General features: G+C 36.4%; 1 protein-coding gene and 1 non-coding gene across 8 annotated transcripts in view; both read left to right on the top strand.

The window, feature by feature from the left end:
- The window catches only part of LCOR (ligand dependent nuclear receptor corepressor), a 146,731-nt gene that overhangs the window by 75,277 nt on the left and 45,552 nt on the right, over window positions 1–25,902 (top strand). For all 7 annotated transcript variants that reach the window (XM_081823714.1, XM_081823717.1, XM_081823715.1 and 4 more), the window contains one exon: window positions 21,666–21,798. In XM_081823714.1, the coding sequence (XP_081679840.1) occupies window positions 21,666–21,798 (133 nt within the window). The remainder of the gene's footprint in view (window positions 1–21,665; window positions 21,799–25,902) is intronic.
- LOC115944865 (U6 spliceosomal RNA) lies at window positions 19,519–19,625 on the top strand. The gene has a single exon (XR_004079363.2). It is a non-coding gene; the product is annotated as a U6 spliceosomal RNA (small nuclear RNA).

Here is a 25,902-nt window from a genome sequence, read left to right as displayed (position 1 = left end):
TAGTTTCACATATATAACAATGATTCAGTATTTGTATATATTGCAGAATGATCACCACACAGTTACATAGTTAACATCCATCACCACATAGTTACAATTTTCTTTTTCTTGTGATGAGGACTTTTAAGATTTACTCTCTTAGCAATTTTCAAATATGTAATAAGGTATTATTAACTATAGTCACCATGCTGTACGTTACATCCCCAGGATTTATAAATGTAATTGGAATTTTGTGCCTTTTCCGTTGTGTGTAGATAGATAGACCACATTTTCTTTTCTTTCTTTTCTTTTTTTTTTTTTTAAAGATTTATTTATTTGAGAGAGACTGTGAGCACAGTGGGGAAGGGCAGAGGGAGAGGGAGAGAAAGTCTTTAGTGGACCCTGCACTGTATGGGGCTCATCCCATAACCCCAAGATCACAGTCTGAGCCGTTAACCAAGTGCTTAACTAGCTGCACCACCCAGGCACCCCTGGACCACATTTTCTTTATCCATTTCATCTGTCACTAGATGCATAGGTTGCTTCCATATCTTGGTTATTTTACATAATATTATAATGAACATAGGGGTGCATAAATCTTTTCAAATTAGTTTTTTTAATTTTCTTTGGACAAATACCTAGAAGTGGAATTGCTGGATCATATAGTTCTATGAAAAATTTTGGGGAGAACCTCCATACTGTTTTCCATAGTGGTTGCACCAGTTTACATTCCCACCAGTAGTGCATAAGGGTTCCCTTTTCTCCACGTCCTCACCAACACTTGTTTCTTGCCTTTTTGATAATAGTCATTCTAACAGGTGTGAGGTGATAACTCATTATAGTTCTGATTTTCATTCCCCTCATGGTTCATGATCTTTAGCATCTTTCATGTACCTGTTGCCCATTTGTATGTCTTTGGAGAAATGTCTATTCAGATCGTTTGCCCATTTTTTAATCAATTTCTTATCCCTTATCAGATATGTGATTTGCAGATATTTTCTCCCATTCAGCCAGTTGCCTTTTTACTTAGTTGATAGTTTCCTTTCTGAGCAGAAGCTTTATAGTTTGATGTAGCCTATTTGATAAAGCTTTTTTTTTTTTTTTTTTTTTTTTGCTTTTACTACCTTTACTCTTAGTGTTAAATCTATAAAATCATCCCAAAGACTGATGTCAGGGGACTTTACTGCCATATTTTCTTCTGGGAGTTTTATAGTTTCATGACTTATGTACAAGTCTTTAATCTGTTTTGAGACTTGTATGTATGGTGTAAGACAATGGTCTAGTTTCATTAATTTGTAATGTGGGCTGTTCATTTTTCCCAACACCATTTATTGGAGAGACTGCCCTTTCCCCATGGTACATTCTTGGCTCCTTTGTTGTAAATTAATTGCCTATATATGCATGGGTTTATTTCTGGGCTTTCTATTCTATTCCACTGATCTGTGTGTCTGTTTTTATGCCAATACCATATTGTTTTGTCCAGTTTTGTTCTCTTTTTCTCAGCAATGCATTTTTAAGTAGGAAGAAATTACTAAGTGAAGTCTAGATTTTAAAAAAATTTTATTTTTGTCAGTGTCATTTTCATTTTGTCAATGTAAAAACAGGTTTTTTTTTATTTAAATAGATCTTGAGCTACTTTTCAACTCTAAAATTTTAAGATTCTCTGAAAAATCTGTTTTTGAAATATTGCTTGAGGTTTGTTTTGGTTTGGTTTGGTTTTGGTTTATTGAGGAGAAGATTCTTAAAATTAAAGCCCTGAACAAGTTTAGAATGTTACTGGTTCTACAGAAATTTAGGTTAGAAAGAGTCATATTAGATGGAGCCCCCTCAGTGTTTCATTTGAATGTCTTGGGCTGAGTCAGTTTTTCATTTCTTTCTGGCCATGGGTGTAGGTCTTACTTCTTTTTTCTTTCATTTCTTATGAACTGGTATTTGCATATTAGGCTTTCTCTTTGTTTTTTCACCTCTTAGAGCATATTTGTTCTGCTTCTCTTCCCTATTCTTTATTTTATTTTATTTTATTTATTTATTCATTTATTTATTAAAGAGAGTTCACGAGCAAGGGAGAAGGGGAGGAGTGAAAGAGGAGGGAGAGAATCTAGAGCAAGACCCTGCGCTAAGTGCAGAGCCTGATGCGCTTCCCCTATTCTTTATTAGATTTCTGTCCTTTTTGAAATTGTTTGCATTTAGATTGTGCCTTTTATATTTCTTTTTTTTTTTTGTAATGTTTACTGTCTTAACCGTTTTTAAGTGTACAGTTCAGTAGTGTTAAGTATATTCACAATTTTTTTGGTAACCAATCTCCAGAATTCATCTTACAATTGCAACTATATCCATTAAATAACTCCCCATTTCCCCTTCTCCCAGCCCCTGGCAATCGCTATTCTATTTTTTGTGCTTGACTTTGACTGCTGTGGGTACCTCATATAAGTGAAGTCATGCGGTATTTGTCATTCCCTGACTGGCTTACTTATTTTACTTAGTGTAACATCTTCAAGGTTTGCTGTGTTGCAACATGTCAGAAATTTTTTCTTTTTTAAGGCAGAATAATATCCTACTGTGTGTATATACCACATTTTGTTTCTCTACTCATCCAACAATGGACATTTGGGTTTGTTCCACCAGTAGTAGACACTTGGATGCTTCCGCCTTTTGTAAATAATGCCGTTGTGAACATTGGTGTACAAATATTTCTTCAAGACCGTGCTTTCAGTTCTTTTGGGTATATGCCCAAAAGTGGAATTGCTGGATCATGTGGTAGTTCTATTTTTAATTTTTTGAGGGACCACCAAACTCTTTTTCCACATCAGCTGCACCATCTTAACATTCTTACCAATAGGGCATAAAAATTCTAATTTATCCACATCCTATCCAACACTGGTTATTTCCTGTTTATTTGTTGTTTTTTTATAGTAGCCATTCTAATTTATGTGAAGTGGTATCTCATTGTAGTTTGATTTACATTCCCTTATGTGATGTTGAGCATCTCTTCATGTGCTTGTTGGCCATTTGTACATGTTCTTTGGAGAAATGTCTATCAAGTCTTTCTTTGCCCATTTTTAAATCGAGTTAGGTTTTTGTTGTTGAGTTCTAGGAGTTCTTTCTAAATATTAAGCCCTTATCAGAATTGATTTGCATGTATTTTCTCCTGTTTTGTAGGTTACCTTTTTACACTCTTGACTGTGTCCTTTAATGGATGGAAGCTTTTAAAATTTTGATGTCCAATTTATCTATTTTTGCCTTTGTTGCTTGTTCTTTTGATTTCATTTAAAAAAATCATTACCAAATCCAGTGTTATGAAGCCTTTCCCCCCTTTGTTTTCTTTTAAGGGTTTATAGTTTTAAGTCTTTGATCCATTTTGAGTTAATTTTTGTGTTTGCTATAAGGTAAGAATCCATTTTCATGCTTTTGCATGTGGGTATCCATTTTTCCTACACCATTTGTTGAACAGAGTGTCTTTTCTACCACTAAGTGGTCTTGGCACTCTTGTCAGAATTCAGATATGTGAGGGTTTATATCTGGTCACTCTCTCTCTCTCTCTTTTTTTTTTTTTTTAAGATTTTATTTATTTATTTGAGACAGAGAGAATGAGAGACAGAGGGCATGAGAGGGAGGAGGGTCAGAGGGAGAAGCAGACTCCCTGCCGAGCAGGGAGCCCGATGCGGAACTCGATCCCGGGACTCCAGGATCATGACCTGAGCCGAAGGCAGTCGCTTAACCAACTGAGCCACCCAGGCGCCCCACTCTCTCTTTTTTTTTAAGATTTTATTTATTTGAGAGAGAGAGCCCATGTGAGTGTGGGGGAGGGGCAGAAGGAGAGAGGGAGAAGCAGACTCCCCACTGAGCAGGGAGCCCAGTGGGGCTCAATCCCAGGAACCCGAGATCATGACCTGAGCCAAAGGCAGACACTTAACTGGCTGAGCCACCTAGGTACCCCTGGGCTCTCTCTTTTATTCCATTAATTGACGTGTCTGTCTTTATGCTAGTACCATATTGTTTTTTTGTATTTTTTTTAAAGATTTTATTTATTTGTCAGAGAGAGAGAGCACACAAGCAGGGGGAGCGACAGGCCAAGGGAGAAGCAGGCTCCCTGCCGAGCAAGGAGCCCGATGTGGGACTCGGTCCCAGGACCCTGGGATCACGACCTGAGCCGAAGGCAGACGCTTAATCAACTGAGCCACCCAGGCATCCAAGGGCCGTATTGTTTTGATTACTGTAGCTTTGTAATATGTTTTGAAATTAGGAAATGTGATACCTCCAACTTTCTTTTTCAGGATTGTTTTGGCTCTTTGGGGCCCTTGAGTTTCCATAGGAATTTTAGGATGGATTTTTTGTATTTCTGCAAAAAATTGCATTGGCATTTTGATGATGGTTATGTTTTAAATCTGTAGATCGTTTGGGTAGTATTGACATCTTAACAATATTAAGTCTGCTTTTTTTCTTTCTTTCAAAAAATTTTGTCAATTCCTTATTTCTAAAGTTAAAATCAGTAGCTATGTATTTCACTTTTATTATGTCAAAAGTACCAGCTACTGTGGTTGAAATAAAGGTACTGTGAATGATTAAAAAGTAGTTTTAGCCACAGATGCTATTTTCAAGAAATTTATAGTCTAGTGGAAGAGTTGAGGTAAGAAATATGTATACACACACAAATAATTATTTTTTTAAGATTTTATTTGTCAGAGCGAGCGAGCACAATCAGGGGAGTGGCAGGCAGAGGGAGAAGCAGGCTCCCCACTGAGCAAGGAGCCTGATGTGGGACTCGATCCAGGACCCTGGGATCATGAGCTGAGCCGAAGGCAGACTCTCAATCGACTGAGCCACCTAGGTGTCCCCACACACAAATAATTATAATACAGGTTATAAAACTAGTAGTGTCAGAGTAGTATAGATAATGTGCTGTAAGAGTTCAGAAAAAGGCAAGATTACCCTTAGCTTATTATTGCCCCAAATATGCAGTTGGATATCCTTTTGTTTATAATGGTCTTGGGCATCTAGGGACATCCATAGTCATTATGGAGAACAGATTGAAATTCAGAAGTTTTCTGATTGAGTTGTGGATGAGAATGGGGATAGTATAAACTGAATTTTCAGCCAGTGGAAGGATATAATAAACCCTTGCTGTTGACTGTGGAGGTGGTTTGCATTTCTTTTAATATTTTTAATGACTGTACATGTATAAGGGAAGGAAAGCTGTAACTGCAAATGCTGAGTATAGATATTGGTGAATTGAGTGTAGTGGTAATAACAGTCGTTTGCCACTTAAATTTTAGGCTTAATTTCCATGAAAAGTAGTAACAATTAGATACACTGATAAGAGTCATTCATGGTAGGTTTGTTGTATATTTTGAATACCATATTTAATTCCTGATGTGTTGTCAAACTTCAAACTTTGTTTTTTCCTATTCTTTAACTTGATGGTTTGCTGAACAAAATTGACATATAGTAAAATTGTATTAAGCACAGCAATTTTTATTTTGTTAGTGTAAAAAGCAATAATTTACATGAAGTAAGGTTTCTTTTTAGATAACTGACCTTAAAGAGTATGAGCATTTAAAATGGTGGAGCCATTTTCCTTAAGACTTGCTGGCATTTAAAATAATGAGATGTAGGAGAGTGGCATTTAAATCAATGAGTTGCATCTTGTCAGCTCTTTTTAGTTCATTGCTTGAAATGTCAGTAAGCTATGGGTAGCAGACATGGCTGTAGCTACAGGCCCATGATCTACTGGGGTAGGCTTGCTAATGTAATTATTAAAAACTTTGCATGCATGCACGTGCTTCTAATTCCCAGGTTTTCTATACCATATTGTATGAATTTTTAAAAAAAAAAATCATTTAAATTTGGAGAACACATGTACAGAGCAAGGAATGGTCTTGAATTTAGATAGGGATGGTTCTAAAATGTTACTCACTCACTCCTGAACTCTAGGCCATCTTACCTTTTCCAAGTGAAATTTGTCATTATTTATTCCATTTCCTTTCCTGAAGTGTTACCTTTCATAAAGAAAATCAGCAACTATGTAAGTGTCCTTCCCCATTCTTACCCTCCAAAACACCAAAACTTGTAAGGTGACAAATGTTAGAGTTAGGAAAGAAACTTGAGGAAATGTTAATCTTTATATTTTGTTTAAAGTTTAATCTTATTAACTATTGCCCTAAGAACGAACTTCCATGCTGACATACTTTTGTTGCTTTATTCAATAATGTCCTTGCTATTTCAGGGACTAGTGGAACTACTTTTGTTACAGTTCTTGGAGAAATCTAATAATTCTGTCGGGTCAGCAAACTATGGCTTGTCTCCAAGTCCAGCCCACAGCCTGTTTTTGCAATGCCTACAGGATAAAGAGTTGGTTTTTAAAAAAGGGGTGGAGGGAGATGCAATAGAGACTGTATATATCCTTCAAATACTAAGATATTTACTATCTGGCCCTTGATAGAAAATGTCTTCCTCTCTTTTGAACATCTTCATCAAGTTATTGAGATATTAAGAGAACCCTGAAAGTTGTTAACTTCCATATCTTATCATTCTCTTTGCTTTTCTTCTGTGTATTGGAGCAACTGGTAACACAAACAGATACAATTTAATGGCAGGACAGCTGGGGTTATGAAGGAGAGGATGGGAGCGAGACAGGGAGATCTTGCCCACCCTACCCTTTTTTTTTTTTTTTTTTACCTTTTTCCTTTGAAATAATTTCACTTAAAAAATTTTTTTATTGGGCACCTGAGTGGCTCAGTTGGTTAAGCGACTGCCGTCGGCTCAGGTCATGATCCTGGAGTCCTGGGATCGAGTCCCACATTGGGCTCCCTGCTCAGCAGGGAGTCTGCTTCTCCCTCTGACCCTCTTACCTCTTGTGCTATCTCTCATTCTCTGTCACTCAAATAAATAAATAAAATTAAAAAAAAATTTTTTTTTTTTAATTAAGTAGGCTCCATGCCCAGTGTGGAGCCCAGTGTGGGGTTTGAACTCATGACCCTGACAGATCATGACCTGAGCTGAGATCAAGAGTTGGATGCTTAACCAGTTGAGCTACCCAGGCACCCTAGAAATAATTTCACATTTATAGAAAAGTTGTAAGAATAGTATAAACACTTTTTTTTTTAAGATTTTATTTATTTGAGAGAGAGCGAGTGAGAGGGAAAGTACAAACGGGGAGGGAGGGGTGGCGGAGGGAGAGGGAGAAGCAGACTCCTCTCCAGGATCATGACCTGAGCCGAAGGCAGACGCTTAACTGACTGAGCCACCCAGCTGCCCAAGAATAGTATAAAAACTTCTAAATACCCTTCACCTAGATTTACCAGTTGTTAACATTTTGCCACGTTTGCTTTACTATTCATTCTCATTCTTTCTCCCTCAGAGATACTACATAAAACATACACAGATTTTCCTGAACCATATCAGAAGTTACAGACATCATACCCCTCATACCTGTCTATTCCTCAATATTTCCTTGTATATTTCCCTATTTCCTAAGAATAAGGGTATCCATTTACTAAACTACACAGTACATTTACCAAAAATCAAGCAGGTTAACTTCAGTACGGTATTTAATCTGTGACTGTCATTCAAATTTTACCAGTTGTCCCAGTGACTTTATAGGTTTGTTTGTTTTTTTTTTACCCCCTCCTTTAGTTCAAAATTCAATTTAGGATCATTAAGTTTGATTTTCTACTCTTTAGTCTCCTTTAATCTAGAATGGTTCTTCAGACTTATTTATTTAAATTCAATTTAGTTAACATATACTATTAGTTTCAGGGGTAGAATTTAGTGATTCATCAGTTGCATAGAACACCCAGTGCTCATTACATCAAGTGCCCTCCTTAATGCCCATCACCCAATTATCCCATTCCCCCCACCCACCTCTCCTCCAGCAACCCTCCTTTTGTTTCCTATAGTCTCTTATGATTTGCCTCCTTCTTTGGTTTCATCTTATTTTATTTTTCCAGATTTACCTTTTTTAAAAAGATTTTATTTATTTATTTGACAGAGAGAGAGCGTGAGAGCACAAGCAGGGGGAGTGGCAGGCAAAGGCAGAGGGAGAAGCAGACTCCCCACAGAGCAGGGGAAGCCTGATGTGGGACTTGATCCCAGGACCCTGGGATCATGACCTGAGCCAAAGGCAGTTGCTTAACCAACTGAGCCACCCAGGCGCCCCAGATTTACTTATTTTTAATGATACTGACATTTTGGAAGAGTACTGGTCGTTTGTTTTGTAGAATGTCTTTCAATTTAGGTTTTGTGATGTTTCTTCATGATAAAATTCATGTCATGATCTTTTAGTAGGAGTATTAAATAAGTGATACTGTATCCTTGTCAGTGTATCACATCATAAAACACAATTTTAGCTTAGTAGGTGGTGTTTACTCTGATCACTTGACAAGGTTGATGTTCACTAGGTTTCTCCACTGAAGTGGTTCTTTTTCCTCCTTGTAATTAATAAGTAATTTGTGAAGAGGTACTTTGAGACTATGTAAATATCTCTTCTTTAGTAAACTTTCATCCACTTTAGTTTTGGTATTGGTGGTAATCTCTTGCTGGAATCAGTTATTTTTTTGCTGACTTAGAAATTGTTATTTTTCTATTATTCCTCTACATTTTTTAGTTCACTTTATACTGTGAAGAAGAGCTTTCCCATTCCCTCTGTCAGTTTGGAGTTAAAATATTTAGTTCGTTCAAATATATCATCCAGTGTCCTAGATTTGATTAGTGGGACCCCCTTCAAGCCACCTACTATGTCCTTCTGACATGTCCCCATCATTTTTTGAGCACTTTAATACTTTCTGGTACAGCAAGATATTCTACGTTGAACTTGTCTTTTCCCTGCTCCAGTACTGGTATTTTTTCCAGTATTTTTTTGGAGGAGGGGTAGATCTGGTTCCTTTGGTGATGCACGTATCCCTTTTTTGGCCAGTCTGCATACAACTTCATTAACAAAGACCAGCTTTTGGGCAAGACTCAGCCTCCTTATCTTGATTTATATCTTAAGATATAGCAAAAATAGTGAAAAATAGTGAAATGTCAACAATTCATAGTGACTGACAGTAGTATATCCAGATTACTGTGCAAAAAGTAGATGGCAAGTAAAAAGTACTGTTTTTTAACCTAAAAGTATGCTTGCTTGCATAGAAGGATATTTATATGAGATTTTGAAAATAAGTGTCACATTTCTTCATGATTCTAAAAATGTACGTAAGGATTGTTTGTTTGATTTCAAGTGCCAGAAATCAGTGATATGTTCAGTATCTTGTGTCTTTAACCGTGAACCTATTTTTAATGAGGTAATATTTATATACAGTAAAATTAATCCATTTAAGAGTTCAGATTAATAGATTTTGGTAAATGTATACAATTGTATAACTACCAGCACAGTCAAGGTCAGGACAGTTCCCTCACCCTAAAAAGCTTTCTCATGTTCCTTTGTTAGTCATTCCCTTTTCCTGGACCCTCCAACTCAGTCACTCTAGTTTTACCTCTTCTAGGTAGATTTTTATATAATAAGAATCATATAGTATGTAGTCTTTTATATTTGATCCTTTCATTTAGTATAATTTTTTTGATATTTATTATTTTTGCATATACTCTTGTTCCTTTTTATTGCTTAGTAGGTCTCCATAGCATATATCTGCAACTGTTTCTCAGTTCACTTTTTTATGGACTTTTGAATGTTTCCAGATGTTGGCTATTAGACTTACTCACATATAAGCCTTTGGACATATATTTTCATCTCTCTCGGATAAATACCTAGAATTGGAATTATTGGGTAGTATTATAATTGTATATTTAACCTTGTACTTCCATATGGTTCAATTTAATTTAACCATTTTGTGATTCCATCAGCAATGTATAGGAGTTCTAATGTTCCTCATTTTGCCAACATTTGATATTGTAAGTTTTTTTTAACTTTAAACATTCTGGTGGATCTGTAGTGGTGTCTCACTATGATTTTAATTTTCATTTCCTTGTTGATTAGTGATGTTGAACATCTTTATACATATGTAAAACATTTGTTTGAATCTTGTCTCCATTTTTAAAAACTTAAGTGGTACTAGTTCTTTATACAGTCTATATAAGACTTCTTGTCATTTTTTTCTTTTAAAATTCATGTTTTTATCAAGAAAATCTCGTGCTTTCTTTTAGCTTATTAGTGTTGACTCTTATATTTTGATATCTGATCCATTTCTAGTTAATTTTTCTGTATAGTGTGACTTAAGTGTTGAGGTTTATTATTTTTCGTAAGATAACCCAGTTATTCTAACACCATTTGTTGAGAAGACCTTCTTTTCCCCTATTAAATTCCTTGGCATCTTTGTTGCATCAGTTGACAATATACCTGTGGGTATATTTCTGGACTCTGTTATTTGCCATTGAACTATATTATCTATTTTTACACCAATACCAGTTTTTTGATTAGTGTATCTTTATGTCTGAAAATCAAATAGTACTAGTTCTCCAACTTTGTTTTTCTTTTTCAGACTTGTTCTGCTAATCTAGGTCTTTCTACATAAATTTTAGAATCAATATATCAATTTTTCAAAAAGCCTTTTAGAATTTTGATTTAGGATTGCATTGAATCTCTAGAGCAATTTTGAGAGAATTACCATATTAGCAACATCGAGTCTTCCAGTTTATGATCATAGTTTATATCATCTTTATATCTTCTTTAATTTCCCTCAGAAGTGTTTTGTAGTATTGCTTCCCTTCAGCCTGAAGAATTTCCTTTAAGCATTTCTAGTAGTACAAAGAGATAGCAACTCTGAAGTTGTAGGGAAAAGTATAAGCTGCTTATTTGAAAACATCTTTTGGATATTTGTTTTATTGCCACTCCCAAAAAGATAATAAAAGATAATAAGAGTATATTATATGGATTGTGTAGGTAGAGATAACCAAGAGCTTAATAAAGAACTTGAGGTCTTTTCTGTTGAAGATCCCAACCCACTGGGTATTAAGTCTCCTTTCCTCCTTTGGGTGATGGATCATCATACCACACAGTGTTGACGGCTTCTGCAGCTCTCTCTTCCTTTACCTCTCCTTATCACCTTCACAGCTCCCTTAAAAGAAATTACCTTATATTGGAAAATTGACACAAACTTGTGAGGCTATCAGAAAACATAGCAATTGAAGATACATGACCTACACTTTCCCTGAAAGCTGTGTACAAAATTAACTTTTACACACACACACACATATTTTTCATTTATGCCAGCACTAGCAGTTAGAAAATAAAGGAAACATCCTTTTCACCATAATGACAATAAAAATGTAAAATAATAAATAATGTGGGAACTATGTGAATAAACAACAAAATTTTAATTGAGATCCATTAAAGCTTACTTGGATAAATGTAAAGCAGCTCCTGAAAAAGAAGACTGAATATTTTTAAGGATGTTACATTCTTCCTGAAATACTTTCTAAGTATAATGCTCTTCAGATCAAAACCACAATGTCTTCTTTGGGGAGCTGGTGGTAGTGGGAAAAGAGTTGACTAAGTTATTTTAAATATAATCTGAAAGAATAAAGCTAGAATGGCCAAGACATTTTGGAAAATATGAATAATGAATAGGAATTTGCCTTCCCAAATACTAAGACTTACTATAAACACATAATAATTTTTAAAATATGATACCAATGATGCTTTTTTCAGTTCTTTATTAAGGAGAGAGCTTTTAAAAAACATGACTACTCCCTACTGCAGAGCTACAGAATCTAACTCTTTGACAGTATATTCTAGGCATATATGCTTTTAAGAAGCTCACAGTAGAAAAAGAAAGGAAGCAGCAGCAGCTCAGAGTAGATTCTGATATGACAGAATCACCTGTGGCTATGAGTAAACCAGTCTAGGAGGACCAATTCCTGAATTCTGAAGGAAACCAGGGGATATAAGTTCCAATTTATATCTCCAACTTTATTCCTATTATGTTCTGAGCCAACAACTTGTTCTTTAATAACTAGGGATAATAACTGTGGTTTTTTTATTTACAGAAAAGTATGTCACATCATTTTGTTATTTTTTTGCTATACCATACGTAGTGACTCCTTTTAAAATTCAGATATGAGGGAGGGGAAATGACATGAATTTACTCTTTTTGTATCTCCTAGCTATTGTGTTAACTTCATTAGCTCTGTGTCATATGAACTTTTTTGTTCTTGTTGGTTCATTTTGGTGTATAGTGTAATATGTACAGTGAGGGAGGATGACCCATATTTTGTTTGTACATCATTGCTATAAATTTTTTAAGATTTTATTTATTTGAGAGAGAGAGCTTTATTTATTTGAGAGAGAGAGAGAGCACGCGGGCAGGGAGCAGAGGGAGAGGGAGGGAGAAAGAATCTCAGGCCGACTTTGTGCTGATCACAGAGCCTAATGCAGGCTCGATACCATGACCTGAGCTGAAACCAAGAGTTGGACATTTAACCAACGGAGCCACCCCAGAGCCCCACATCGCTGCTATAAATTTTTAACTTGGTGACTAGATGCAGTTGAAAAAAGTATGTGATGTTATGTTATATTTTTCATCTTTGGCTATTATTCTGGATAAAAATAAGCAAAATAACCATTTGGTGAAAATTATTTTAAAACAGCCACTTAAACTCTGGAAATAACTGTCTTAAGGGCATACAGCAAACGGAGAATCTTTGTTCAAAAAAAATCTACTAAATCTCAGTAAGAACAATGGGACTCTGGCATTTGACCCATGACCCACTCCCACCCACCTCACTGAGCTCAGCTTGAGGGAAGCTCTACTCTGAGCAGGAGGAGCAGACTATGGGCTTCTCTCATACCTTCTAGCTTCTTGTTGCAGATACTTTCTTCCAGGCAGCTGAGGTCGAAAAGCCTCGTGCTCCTTTCATTCACTCACCCGTTACTCATCTACTCCAGGCGCAGCAGATTGAGAATACTGAGCTTTGGGCCAGACATCATTCATAAGGCAGAAGTTCTATGCCAGGAGAGGCAGGTCATCCAGCACCCCCTCTCATAAAGCACAGATGTCACTCTGAGAGAAGTTGGTTATTGTTCCAGCCCCCAGTTTCTGTGCAGTGTCACAAAGGTTCTTCCAAAGGGAAAGGCAGGCTTTGAGAACAGAGAACTCTATAGCTCTCTTAAGGGAACTGACTTTATCTGGAACAGAGCTTACAAAAAGTTGTTGTTGAATATGATGAAGATTTTTGTGGTGAATAATTGAGGCTGGTAGCTCTGTAATACTAGTAGCAACAAGTGAAATGTCAGACCAGTTAGAATTTTTACCAGAAAAGAGAGAACCAGAAAAAAAAGATAGCTAAAAGAGCCCTCCTGGGATTGGAGTAAGCCTCAAAGACTGGCAAACAGACCTAGCCCCTGCAAAGAGACTCCACTCTTACTGGAACAGAGAGTGGTACAATTTATGCACTGTGGTGTGGCAGAAACACACCAGTGAAATAAATTAGTAGAGGCTAGCAGCTGGATGTGTGATACCGCTACAGGCAGATCAGCAAGAAGCTTCTAAAGGGAAGACCTGAGAAAGAAACTGCCAGAGAGTCTAACTGAATGCACAGTCATTCCTGGTGGACAGGGAGACTGCATGCTCAAGACAGCATCCCCTGAGAAGTGATATCAGAGGCTGCACAGTGCTAGTGAAATAGACTTCAGTGACGCTAGAGATAAAGAGGGACATTTTTTTTAATGATAAAAGGGTCATTCTGGGCACCTGGGTGGGTCAGATGGTTAAGTGTCTGCCTTCAGCTCAGGTCATGATCCCAGGATCCTGGGATCGAGTCCCACATCGGGCTCCCTGCTCCTTGGGAGCCTGCTTCTCCCTCTGCCTCTCTCTCTCTCTCCGTCTCTCATGAATAAATAAATAAAATCTTTAAAAAAAAAAAGGGGTCATTCTATCAGAAAGACATAATTATATCCTTACCTAACAACAGAGCCCCAAAATGCATGAAGCATAATGTGACAGAAGTGAGGGGAGAAATAGTTCAACAACAATAGTTGGATATGTTAATATTCCACTTTCAGTAATGGACAGAGCATCTAGGCAGAAGATCAACAAAGATGGAAGACTTGAAACAACACTATGTATCAACTAGACCTAACAAGATATTTATATAGAACACCCAAAAAAGAACAAAATACTCATTCTTAACTGTACATAGAACATTCTTCAGGAAAAGACTTTCTGCTAGGCCATAAAAAAATTAAAGGATTGCAGTCATATAAAATGTTTTCCCACTACAGAGGAATGATACTAGAAATCAATTACAGAGGAAGTATGAGGAATTCACAAACGTGGATATTAAATATCACTTCTAAATAATCAGTAGATCAAAGAAGAAATGACAAAGGAAATTAGAAAATATTTTGAGATGAATTAAAAACAAAGCCAAAACATACCAAAACTTATGAGATGTAGCCAACAGCACCTAGACCAGAATTTATAGCTGCAAATGCCTATATTTAAAAAGATTTCAGTTCAATACCCTGTCTTCCTTAAAAGACTAGAAAAAGAAGAGTATACTAAATCTAAAGCAAGTGGAAAGAAGGAAATAATGATTAGAGCAGAAATAAATGAAATAGTATAGAAAAGTAGAGAAATCAACAAAATCAAAGGTTGGCTCTTTGAAAAGAGCCAACAAAATTGATAAATGTCTTATCTAGGGCTGATCAAGAGAAAAAGACTCAAATTACTAAATCACAAATGATATAGGGGAAATTACTACTGACCTTACAGAAATAAAAAGAATTTAAGGGATAATGTATATATTAGCAGACTAGGTAATTTAGATGAAATAAGCAAATGCCGGGCGCCTGGGTGGCTCAGTTGGTTAAGCGACTGCCTTCGGCTCAGGTCATGATCCTGGAGTCCCTGGATCGAGTCCCACATCGGGCTCCCTGCTCGGCAGGGAGTCTGCTTCTCCCTCTGACCCTCCCCCCTCTCATGTGCTCTCTCTCTCATTCTCTCTGTCAAATAAATAAAATCTTTAAAAAAAAAAAAAAGAAATAAGCAAATGCCTAGAAATACACAAACTACTGAAACTGACATAAGAAGAAATAGAAAATCTGAACCAAGCTTTATTGTGGGATGAAATGTCTCCCCCACGCCACCCACCCCCCAAAAAAGACATGTTGAAATTCTTTTTTTTTTTTTTTAAAGATTTTGTTTATTTATTTATTTGACAGAGAGAGAGAAACAGCATGAGAAGGGGATAGGGTCAGAGGGAGAAGCAGGCTCCCCGCTGAGCCGGGAGCCCAATGTGGGACTCGATCCCAGGACTCCGGGATCATGGCCCGAGCCGAAGGCAGTCGCCTAACCAACTGAGCCACCCAGGCGCCCGACATGTTGAAGTTCTAATCCCTGGTACTTATGAACATGACCTTATTTGGAAATAGGATCTTTGCAAATTAATCAAGTTAAGATGAAGTTACACTGGATTAGAGTGGGTCCTAAATCCAATGACTGGTATCTTTATAAGAAGAGAGATTTGGAGACTGAGGCACACACAGGGAAGAAGGCCATGTAAAGATGGAAGTAGAAATTGGACTTAGGCTGTCACAAGCCAAGAAATGCCAAAGATTGTTGGAAACTACCAGAAGCTAGGAGAAAGCAGGGAAGGATTCTTTCAAAGAGCCTTCAGAAGGAGCATGGCTCTGTTGACACCTTGATTGCAGATTTCTAGATTCCAGAGCTGTGAGAGAATGAGTTTCTGTGGTTCTAAGCCACTCAGCTTGTGGTAATACATTACAATAGCCCTAGGAAATTAATGCAACCTAGAACAAGTAAAGAGATTGAATTTGTAATTTTATTTTATTTTTTTTTAAGATTTTATTTATTTATTTGACAGAGACAGTGAGAGAGGGAACACAAGCAGGGGGAGTCGGGAGGGAGAAACAGGCTTCCCACTGAGCAGGGAGCCCTATGTGGGGCTCGATCACAGGGCCCTGGGATCATGACCTGAGCCGAAGGCAGACGCCCAACGACTGAGCCACCCAGGCGCCCCTGAATTTGTAATTTTAAAACTTTAATCAAAGCCCATGGCCAGACATCTTCACTGGTGATTTCTATCAGATATTTTTGAAAGAATTAATACCAATTCTTCACAAACTTATCTAAAATATAGAGGAATATTTACTCACTCTGTGAGACCAGTATTATTTGAATACCAAAACCAGACAGAGAAGTCATGAGAAAAGGATACTTCAGACGAGTATCACTTATTTATACCAACAACAACAATAAAATTCTTTTTTTTTTTTTAAGATTTTATTTATTTATTTTAGAGACAGCACAAGAGGGGGGAGCGGGAGAGGGAGAAGCAGACTCCCCGCTGAGCAGGGAGCCCGATGTGGGACTCGATCCCGGGACTCCAGGATCATGACCTGAGCCGAAGGCAGTTGCTTAACCAACTGAGCCACCCAGGCGCCCCAAAATTCTTAACAAAATTATTAGCAAACCAAATCAAACAACATATGAAGACTGTTATACACCCTTACCAAGTGAGATTTATTTCAGGAATGCAAGGTTGGTTTACATTACAAAATCAATTAATCTAATGTAATACAATGCATTAATGGAATAAGTGATAGGAACCACATGATCATCACAATGGATGCCCTCCCCCAAAAGTGTTTGACCAAATTCAACACCTTTTCATGATAAAAACATGCAACACACTAGGAATAGAAGAGAAATTCCTTAGCCTAACTCACGAAAGTACATAGCTGTGGTGGAAAGTTGAACATTTTTCCCCCTAAAATTAGGGACAAGACAAGGTTGTCCACTCTCATTTCTGTGTATTGTATTATACCTGAGGCACTAGCCTTGGCAATTAGTAAAAAAAGAAACCAAAGTTACCCAGATTACAAAAAGTGTCTTTGTAGATGACATGATGTTGTATATGGAAAATCCTAAAGAATCTAACAGAACACTGTTAGAGTTAATAAGTTCAGCAAGGTTGTAGAATACAGCATTTTGAAAAAAAATGGGGGCGCCTGAGTGGCTCAGTCGGTTAAGCGTCTACCCTCAGCTCAGGTCACAATCCTAGGGTCCTGGGATCGAGTCCCACATCGGGCTTCTTGCTCAGCAGGGAGCCTGCTTCTCCCTCTGCCTCTCTCTTTCTCTCTCATGAATAAATAATAAATAAAATCTTTTAAAAAATAAAAAAAAAATGGTGGTATTTCTAGACAAATAACAATGAACAATCTGAACATGAAAATTAAGAAAACAGTTCCATTTACAGTAGCATCCAAAAGAATAAAATACTTAGGAATAATTTTAAGATGTTTAAGACTTGTACACTGTAAATTTAAAAAAATTGTTGAAATAAATTAAAGATCTAAATAAACAGGTATCTCATGTTCATGAATTGGAATACTTAATGTTATAAAAATGGCATTGCTTCCCAGAATGGCCTGCAGATTCAGTGCATTCTCTGTCAAGACCTCTACTACCTTCTTTGCAGAAATTGAGAATCTGATCTTAAAATTCGTATGAAAATTCAAGAGATGCATGAATAGCCAAAACAATCTTATAAAAGAAGAGAGGACTTAACACTTCCCAATTTCAGAACTTAACTACAAAACTACTGTGATCAACATACTGTGTTACTGGCTTACAGATGGGAAATGTAGATCAGTGGAATAGAATTGGGTGTTCAGAAGTAAATTTATGGCTAGTGATTCATTTTTTTTTTTCAAAGATTTTTTATTTCTTTATTAGAGAAGGAGTGAGTTGAGTGAGAGAGAGCACAAGCTGGGAGGAGAGGCAGAGAGAGAGGGAGAAGCTGACTACCTGCTGAGCAGGGAGGCTGATGTGGGACTTGATCCCAGGACCCTGGGATCATGACATGAGCCAAAGGCAGATGCTTAACCAACTGAGCCACCCAGGCTCCCCTGGCTAGTGATTCTTGACAAAGGAAGTTGGACCCCTTCTTATACCATACACAAAAGTTTACTTGAAATGGAACATATACCTAAAAGGAAGTTCTAAAACTATACATTTAGAAGAAAACATAGGAGTAGATCTTCATGACCTTGGGTTAGCCACTAGTTTTTTAGATATAATACCAAAAGCACAAACGACCAAAAAATTAGATAAATTGAAATTCATTAAAATTAAAAACTTTTGGGGGTGCCTGGGTGGCTTAGTTAAGCATCTGCCTTCAGCTCAGGTCATGATCCCGGGGTCCTGGGATCAAGTCCTGCGTCGGGGGGAGCCTGCTTGTCCCTCTGCCTGCTGCTCCCCCTGCTTGTGCTCGCTCTCTCTGTGTCAAATAAATAAATAAATAAATAAATAAAATCTTTTTTTTTTTTAATTTAAAACCTTTTTACTGCTAACAGTAGTAGCATAAATGAAGTGATAAGCTCACTGACGGTAGAAAATATTTGCAAATCTTACATCTGATAATGGACTTACATCCAGAATATATCAAAAATTCTTACAACTCAACATTAAAAAGGTAGATAGCCCAATTAAACACCAGGCAAACATATGAATAGACATTTCTCCAAAGAAGGTATTTAAATGACCAATTAGATGTTCAACATCAGTAGTCATTAGGGAAATATAAATCTGAACCATGAGGCACCACTTCTTGTGTACTAGAATGGATGTAATCAAAAGATAACAAGTGTTCATGAGTATGTGGAGAAGTTATGAGTCATATTCTCATTGCTGTTGAGAATATGAAATGGTGCACCTGCTTTGGAAGATGGTTTAGTACTTCCTCAGAATGGTAAACATAATTAAGACATGATCCAGAAATTCCACTCCTAAATATATATCCAGGAGAAACGAAAATATACATCCACACAAATATTAAAGGCAACGTTATTTGTATCATAGTAGCCAGAAAGTGGAAACCTAAATGGTCATAACTGATGATTGGATAAAATGTGCTGTATCCATACAATGGAATATTGTTTGGCACTAAAAAGGAAGAAGTACTGGTACATGCTACAACATGGTGAACCTTGAAAACATTATTTCAGGAGGAAGAAGTCAGTCTCTCTCTCTCTCTCTCTCTCTCACACACACACACACACACACACACACACACACACACAAATATTGCACAATTCCATTTATACGAAATATCCAGAATAAGCAAGTCCATAGAAACAAAAAGTAGTAACAGTGGTTGCCTAGGGTTGGGGCAAATAGGAGAATGGGGAATAGCTGTTAATGGGTACAGGGTTTACTTCTGGAGTACAGAAATGTTCTAAAGTTTATCATGGTGATGGTCCCACACCTCTGTGAACCTACCAAAAAGAAAACATTGAATTTTACATTTCAGATGGGTGACTTGTGTGGTATGTGGTATGTCTATTATGTCTTAGTAAAACTATTCAAAAACAAAACAAATAGGTGTGACTGTAATTAATATGAGCCAACTGAAAGCTATCTGTATGTTTCAGTGTCCAGGTTGATAAAATTGGTTAAAATTGTTTAATTCAAGAAAAAACAGGTAGCACCTCCCTTACTGAGTGCTATGTTAGTTGTTATGAGTTGATTTAGTAAGACAGTAGACTGAATGCAACATTAAACATGGTTGAAATATAGGTGTTCTGTGCTCGCTTCGGCAGCACATATACTAAAATTGGAATGATACAGAGAAGATTAGCATGGCCCCTGTGCAAGGATGACACACAAATTTGTGAAGCGTTCCATATTTTTGTGATGAGCACCGGGTGTTGTATGTAAGTGTTGAATCACTAAATTCTACACCTGATATTATACTGTATATTAACTAGCAGGAATTTAAATAAAAACTTGGGGGAAAAATACACTGTTTTGTAAATGTGTATGTAGAATCATTCACTGAAACTACACTGTACAATGCATCCTTCAACTAACATCTTCTCTAAGATTTTCTAAACATGAAAAATAAATACAGACATTCTGCTCAAAGTCTGACTGAACTGACTGAATGTAAGACTAAGGAGTTAAGTACAGTTCATACATGTAATGTCGCATTTTAAAAATCACTAAACAATGATAGTTGAGGATTTTATTGGACTCTTTAATTAGTATCTATTCCTAATACCTTTTAGATATTAAATCTGTATCAAAAATACATTATTTTGTGATTCATTTTAAAAAGTTACTTAATTTCTTTAGGCTACAAAAGAGAATGTTGGCAAATACACCTATAGTAAAGGTTTGTTTTCATAATGATTTATAACACAATATTTTCTTTTATGTGGCAGACTTAATATGTCTAATATAGAAGTTATATGGGATGATTATTTTAATTTGATTACGCAAGAGAATTCTTCATATTAAACTATTTGTAATATATAATTGATGCTAAATGTGTCTTTGCAAAATACTCTTTTGGTTGTGCTATCAACACAGTTTGGATGATGGAATCATAAAAAGCCGGTTGCAAATGTCATTGGGTGTATTTGAAATCTTTAAGAAAATTGTTTGTGGATTATAACATTCTTTCAGTGTCTTGTTTATTACTTCCTTTTCATTGTGTCAAGGCATGTCCTCATTTTCTTATTTAGAAATGGACTTTTAAGTTTTCCACGACATAAGTAAATGCATATGGCGATACATTGCAGTGATTTGAAGTAAATTATATGCGCTGGAACTTAACACGTTAAACATGTACTTTACTTTTCTTTACACTTTTATTTTCTATTATCATAGTTTCCTGTTTATTAGCTACAAGAGTGGAAATAAGTACAAAGCATTAACAACCTAGTCTAGTGCTCCTGCAGTCTGAGAACAGATTCTGGGAATGTTTGGGACGAGTCAGTTCAGCATTTTGAAACTTTCTGAACAGGACTTAAATTTTTATATTGTAAACATTTTTAAGCATAAATAGAAATGTTTACCTTTAGAACACGCGATGCACTCTATTTTTAAAGTCTTTTTTCCAGAGCCAGTTTTAACCTATTAATTTCACAACTCTAAACATTTGAAAGCTATAGTTTATGAAATAGTATTCTAGGGACAGAATTATAAATTTAGATAACTTTCTCTTTGAGTTTTCCCTTCTTGAGAGCTTGTTTGGAGGTTCTAGCAGGGGAGCGCAGCTACTCGTATACCCTTGACCGAAGAACGGTCCCCCTCTATCGGGGAAGGTCGTCCTCTTCGACCGAGTGCGCAGCTTCAGGAGGGACGCACATGGAGCGGTGAGGGAGGAAGGGGACACCCGCCTAGCCCGCCAAATCAGCCGAATCAACCCTGGCGATCAGTGGGGTGACAGATGTCGCAGCCAGATCGCCCTCACATCCTGAGTTTTCCCTTCTTATGGCCCTTTTAAAAATGTTTGTCTTGTGTCTGGAAAAAACATTTTGAATTTGGAGAGCAAACATGATTCTCAAATAATATTTAGGGTTTAAGGTATCTTTCTGTCTGAGTTGAATTGTGTGTGAACTGTTGCTGTATAGTGTAATAAGAACCGTTATATTTGAATGCTCAAGAAAAATTTTCCTTTAGTAGTATTAGCTTAATTAGAGTTTATCTGTAAATTTTAAACATAATTCATAAGATAAATAAAAACCACCCGAAGTGTATTTTTACATTCACTTTGCTTTTTGTGGAGATAACTTTTATTCTGATTTGAAGTTTTAAAATATTTTAATTGTATTAAACTGATTTCTCTTATCTGTTACTAACATTTGTCTTTGATTTTGCATCTGTGCTTTTGATACTGAATGGGGAAAGATCTTTGTGCAAATATTTCACCAAATATTTTTACAGGGACACTTAGTCGGTCTGGATGAACCAGCTTCGGGAGCTGGGCAAGAAGCTCTGCTTAAACAAGAGCAAGCAAAAATCATTCGATTCGAGAGACAAGCAGAAGAGTTCCTCAATGCAGTCTTTTATAGAAAAGGTTGGTTCTAGCGAAGAATGGCGTTTAGCATCTGCTTGTCTTATATTAATTTCCTTAATTTTAATGTCATTTTTTAAAAGTCACTTTAAAAAATATTTATCTTTATTGATAATATACTTTATATTCCTTTGGTCAAGTTAAATTTGGAATAGGGTAAGGCAACCCCTCTCCCTCCTTTTCATTCTGAAGTGATTATGTCTTGTAAGATTTTATTCGTTAAATAGTTCCTGAAAGTATTATGAATGTCTGAAAATTCTAAGGTTTCAGCAGTACAGTGTTTTCTCAGACAAATATTCTTACATAGTTACAGTTTTAATCACAGATAACCATAAAACCCAACTTTTAAAATAAAATTTCAGTAATTCCTCACTGAAATTCATTTGTAAAGAAGAGGTTAAGTTATATCTTAAAATTAGATTTGCAAGCATTTCTTCCTTGATATAGTCTTCACTCAAATTTCATTGGATTATTAAAATTGGAGAAAGAAATTCATTATTATATAGTAAAACTTATACCCCGTATGTTGGAGGTGGTATTTAATAGCTCTACCTCTTAGATATTTCAGTTTTTCTTTCTTCTTGAAACTTTTGTAGACATGTTTCACATTTCTTTTCTCTGTTCACAAAGCATAATTGCCATCAGTCAAGACCTTCAGGATGCTTCCCTCCGTGATCCATTCTAGTGAAATCTTTACCTTCAAGAAATTCTTTCTAAATGGATTTGTATTCCTTAGTTATGTCTTTCCTTTAGTTCCAAGATGGAAATTACTGTGAGAAGTTCTAAAAAAGTTTCCTACAAACTTCTCATAATCCTGAATATTCCTTATTTAATCTTCAGCAGACTCAGTGATTCTGCTTTCTTTAATATTTTTTTATATGTTCTAGTTTACACCTCTCGTGCTCCTGGGAATTTCCTACTTCCCTCCAAAGTTAGAAGGGTGATTTTTACCTATACACTGGTTGAAAGTCTGATAAGTGCTATTCTAATTGGTTTACAGTTGGAGACCAACTGATGTTCTGCTTAATGTGGTCAGTATTTTCAAAATGGAGTATGAAGTTAGGGGTCACATAAAATTAAGGAGTGAAGAAGATTATTGTTTTCAGAGGCACTTTTTTTCCTTCCATCAGATCCCTATGCAAAATTAAATCTTTTAGTACATCCTCACTTCTCTTTCATCTCTCTAGCACCCTCTGACCTAAAGCTCCCAACTGAGGCTCCCATGCCCACTTTATCTTCCCCTTAGAGTATCCTGAATTCTAAAATTATGTTCAAAATAGTAATTGACTTAGTTTTACAAACATTGATTATTTTATTAAAGTAATTCACATTTAAAGTGTAAATGACAGATCAGTTCTGTCAGTTTTTTTGTTTTTTTTTTAAATTTTTATTTTTTTGACAGAGAGACAGCAAGAGAGGGAACACAAGCTGGGGGAGTGGGAGAGGGAGAAGCAGGCCTCCCGCCGAGCAGGGATGCAGGGCTCAATCCCAGGACCCCGAGATCATGACTCAAGCCAAAGGCAGACACCCAACGACTGAGCCACCCAGGTGCCCAGTTCTGTCAGTTTATTAACAAAATAAAACATCTTTACAGCTCCTCTGCTGTTCTCTACTTTAGAATGTGTACTGAGTCATGGGTCTCTCCCTAATATACATGGAGAAAGAACTTTTCATCTACTCTTTGGTTACAGGGAGTTAATAAGGTCAATCATAAGCATATTCCTAAAGAGAATTCTAGCCGCTTTGTCTGCTAGTCCTGTCCCCTTATCATGTAGGAATAACTTACAGTTCTTAAAAGTTTTCTTATTTAAACAAACTTTTGGGCACATGAGGGAATTTTTACCTCCAAATCAGTGTTAGGGTAGACTTCAAGAGATGAGAATACTCTGAAATTGTATGTAAAGTTAAATTTGTGTATTTGTATACTGGCATATGATGCTCAGAAAAAAGAACTGTTGCTTTGTTATTAAAGTTCCTTCCTCCTTGTTTTATGCATTAATATTGTTATTTTTAGATATTGTATTAATCTTCATGAAAATGTCTTAACGATGACCATTAGTACTGTTCAGGTTATACCAAAAATGTGTAACATGAACAGATATGACAGGCAATTTAGTCTGAAGGGGATTTTTTTTTTTTTTAATAAATAGCTCAGAGATTTGGATTTACTTCTTACTGAGTATTGCAAATGAATGTTTTTTGTTTGGGGGACGGGGCAGCGGGAGAGAAAGAATCTTAAACAGCCTTCATGCCCAGCTTAAGATCAGTGAGATCATGACTTAAGCTGAAATCAAGAGTCAGATGCTTGACTGAGCCACCTGGGCACCCCGAAAATTTTATGTTTTAAATAATTATGAAAGGCACTATAAGCTAGGTAGGGACATAGATGCAATTAAAGTAAGCTTTTGTGATACGGACTCTATAATAAATTGCAGCTTACGAACAGTATACCTTCTACAACTGTCATTATCATATTCTTTCAGCTTGCTTTGTCACTTCTGTTAGAAAATTTGATACTTTCCTGAAAGTTGGATTTTTTTTAAAAAATTATTTATTTTTAAATTTAAGATTTTGAGAGAGAGAGCATGCGTGCACACAGGCACAAGAGTGGAGGGGAAAGGCGGAGGGAGAGGGAGAAGGAGAGAATCCCAAGCAGACTCCATGTTGAGCGTGGACCCGACTTGGGGCTCAGTCTCATGACCCTGAGATCACAATCTGAGCTGAAACCAAGAGTTGGATGCTCAACTGACTGAACCACCCAGACGCCCCAGATTTGCATTTTTAAAAACACACAGGTGGCTGGTGATGTAGCATTTACTTGTTTTCCTGTAGTTTTAATTTTGATTTGATTAGTTGTTTTTACTTGACTCTGTTGTGCATGTTCCCCAAGGCATATCTAGTTTATAGAAGTTGTGTTTTAAGTAAGTGAAAGAATGAAATGTGTTCAGGAAACTTAAAAGGATGTAGAAATTCAAATGGTAGAGATGTCATCAATTTGTGAATATGAATTGTGTTTTATGATTATGTTCTTCATTCAAAAAAGAGGCAAGACAGACTGCAGGCATTTAAAGCTCAGAGGTAGCAATTTATGGTCTTTATCCTAAAATCTCTGACTCTTCACAAATCTCTTTAATTATATTTATGAATCTAATTAAACACAGACATCTCATAAATTCATTTTGCTTCCTATTTGGAAACGTTCTTCTTTATGAGTTGCTGGGGATAAGAAGATACACTAATATATTAAAACTTGAAATTATATGCAGTCTTTCATTTGGAGGATGGATCTTAAGTGGAAAGCTAAATGAATATTAATAAGAATATTCAGTGGATAGAGAGATTTCAAAAAAGCAGTGTGTGGCTAAAATGTTTATTAACATTTAAGGAACTTGTCAGTGGTTGCAATAATTTCTGAACCTTACCTAATTGAACACCTTAATTCTTAAACTATCTAGCATACTCTATAGAGAAGAAATGTCAGGTTAGAAATACTTGTTAGTAGAACAGAAATGTTACTGTTAAAGCAAACCTTATTAGACTTCAGAGAATTGAATATTCTGACTTTAGATTATCTTCTGGTATTGAATGTTATCTTTCAGGAAAAACAAAATTGTTCTTAGGAGTCCCATGAGGTTTTGATGATATGTGTATGTGTGTTTACTGTGGAGATTTTAGATTTTAATAGTAATAATCTAAATTTATAAATCAACCTAATTCCCTTCCAGCTCCAACTGTATTATGGGTAATTTACCTTCTATAGCTAAATCTTTAAAAGACCAAGGAAACTCAGGTTTTCTGAGAACTGTCTTCTAAAATCTCTGAAGTGTGGTGAAGTAAAGGTCCCAAGTGGAAGGAATATTAAGGGCACGGGGAGAGTTTTATTTATTTATTTATTTTTATTTTTTTATTTTTTAAAGATTTTATTTATTTATTTGACAGAGACACAGTGAGAGAGGGAACACAAGCAGGGGGAGTGGGAGAGGGAGAAGCAGGCTTCCCGCAGAGCAGGGAGCCCGATGCGGGGCTCGATCCCAGCACCCATGGATCATGACCTGAGCCGAAGGCAGACGCTTAACGACTGAGCCACCCAGGTGCTCCACGGGGAGA

This window comes from Leptonychotes weddellii, chromosome 6 (assembly GCF_054177405.1).
Source record: "Leptonychotes weddellii isolate Sample4059 chromosome 6, ASM5417740v2, whole genome shotgun sequence".
Lineage (NCBI taxonomy): Eukaryota > Metazoa > Chordata > Mammalia > Carnivora > Phocidae > Leptonychotes > Leptonychotes weddellii.
This window is presented reverse-complemented; position numbering and strand designations above follow the sequence as displayed.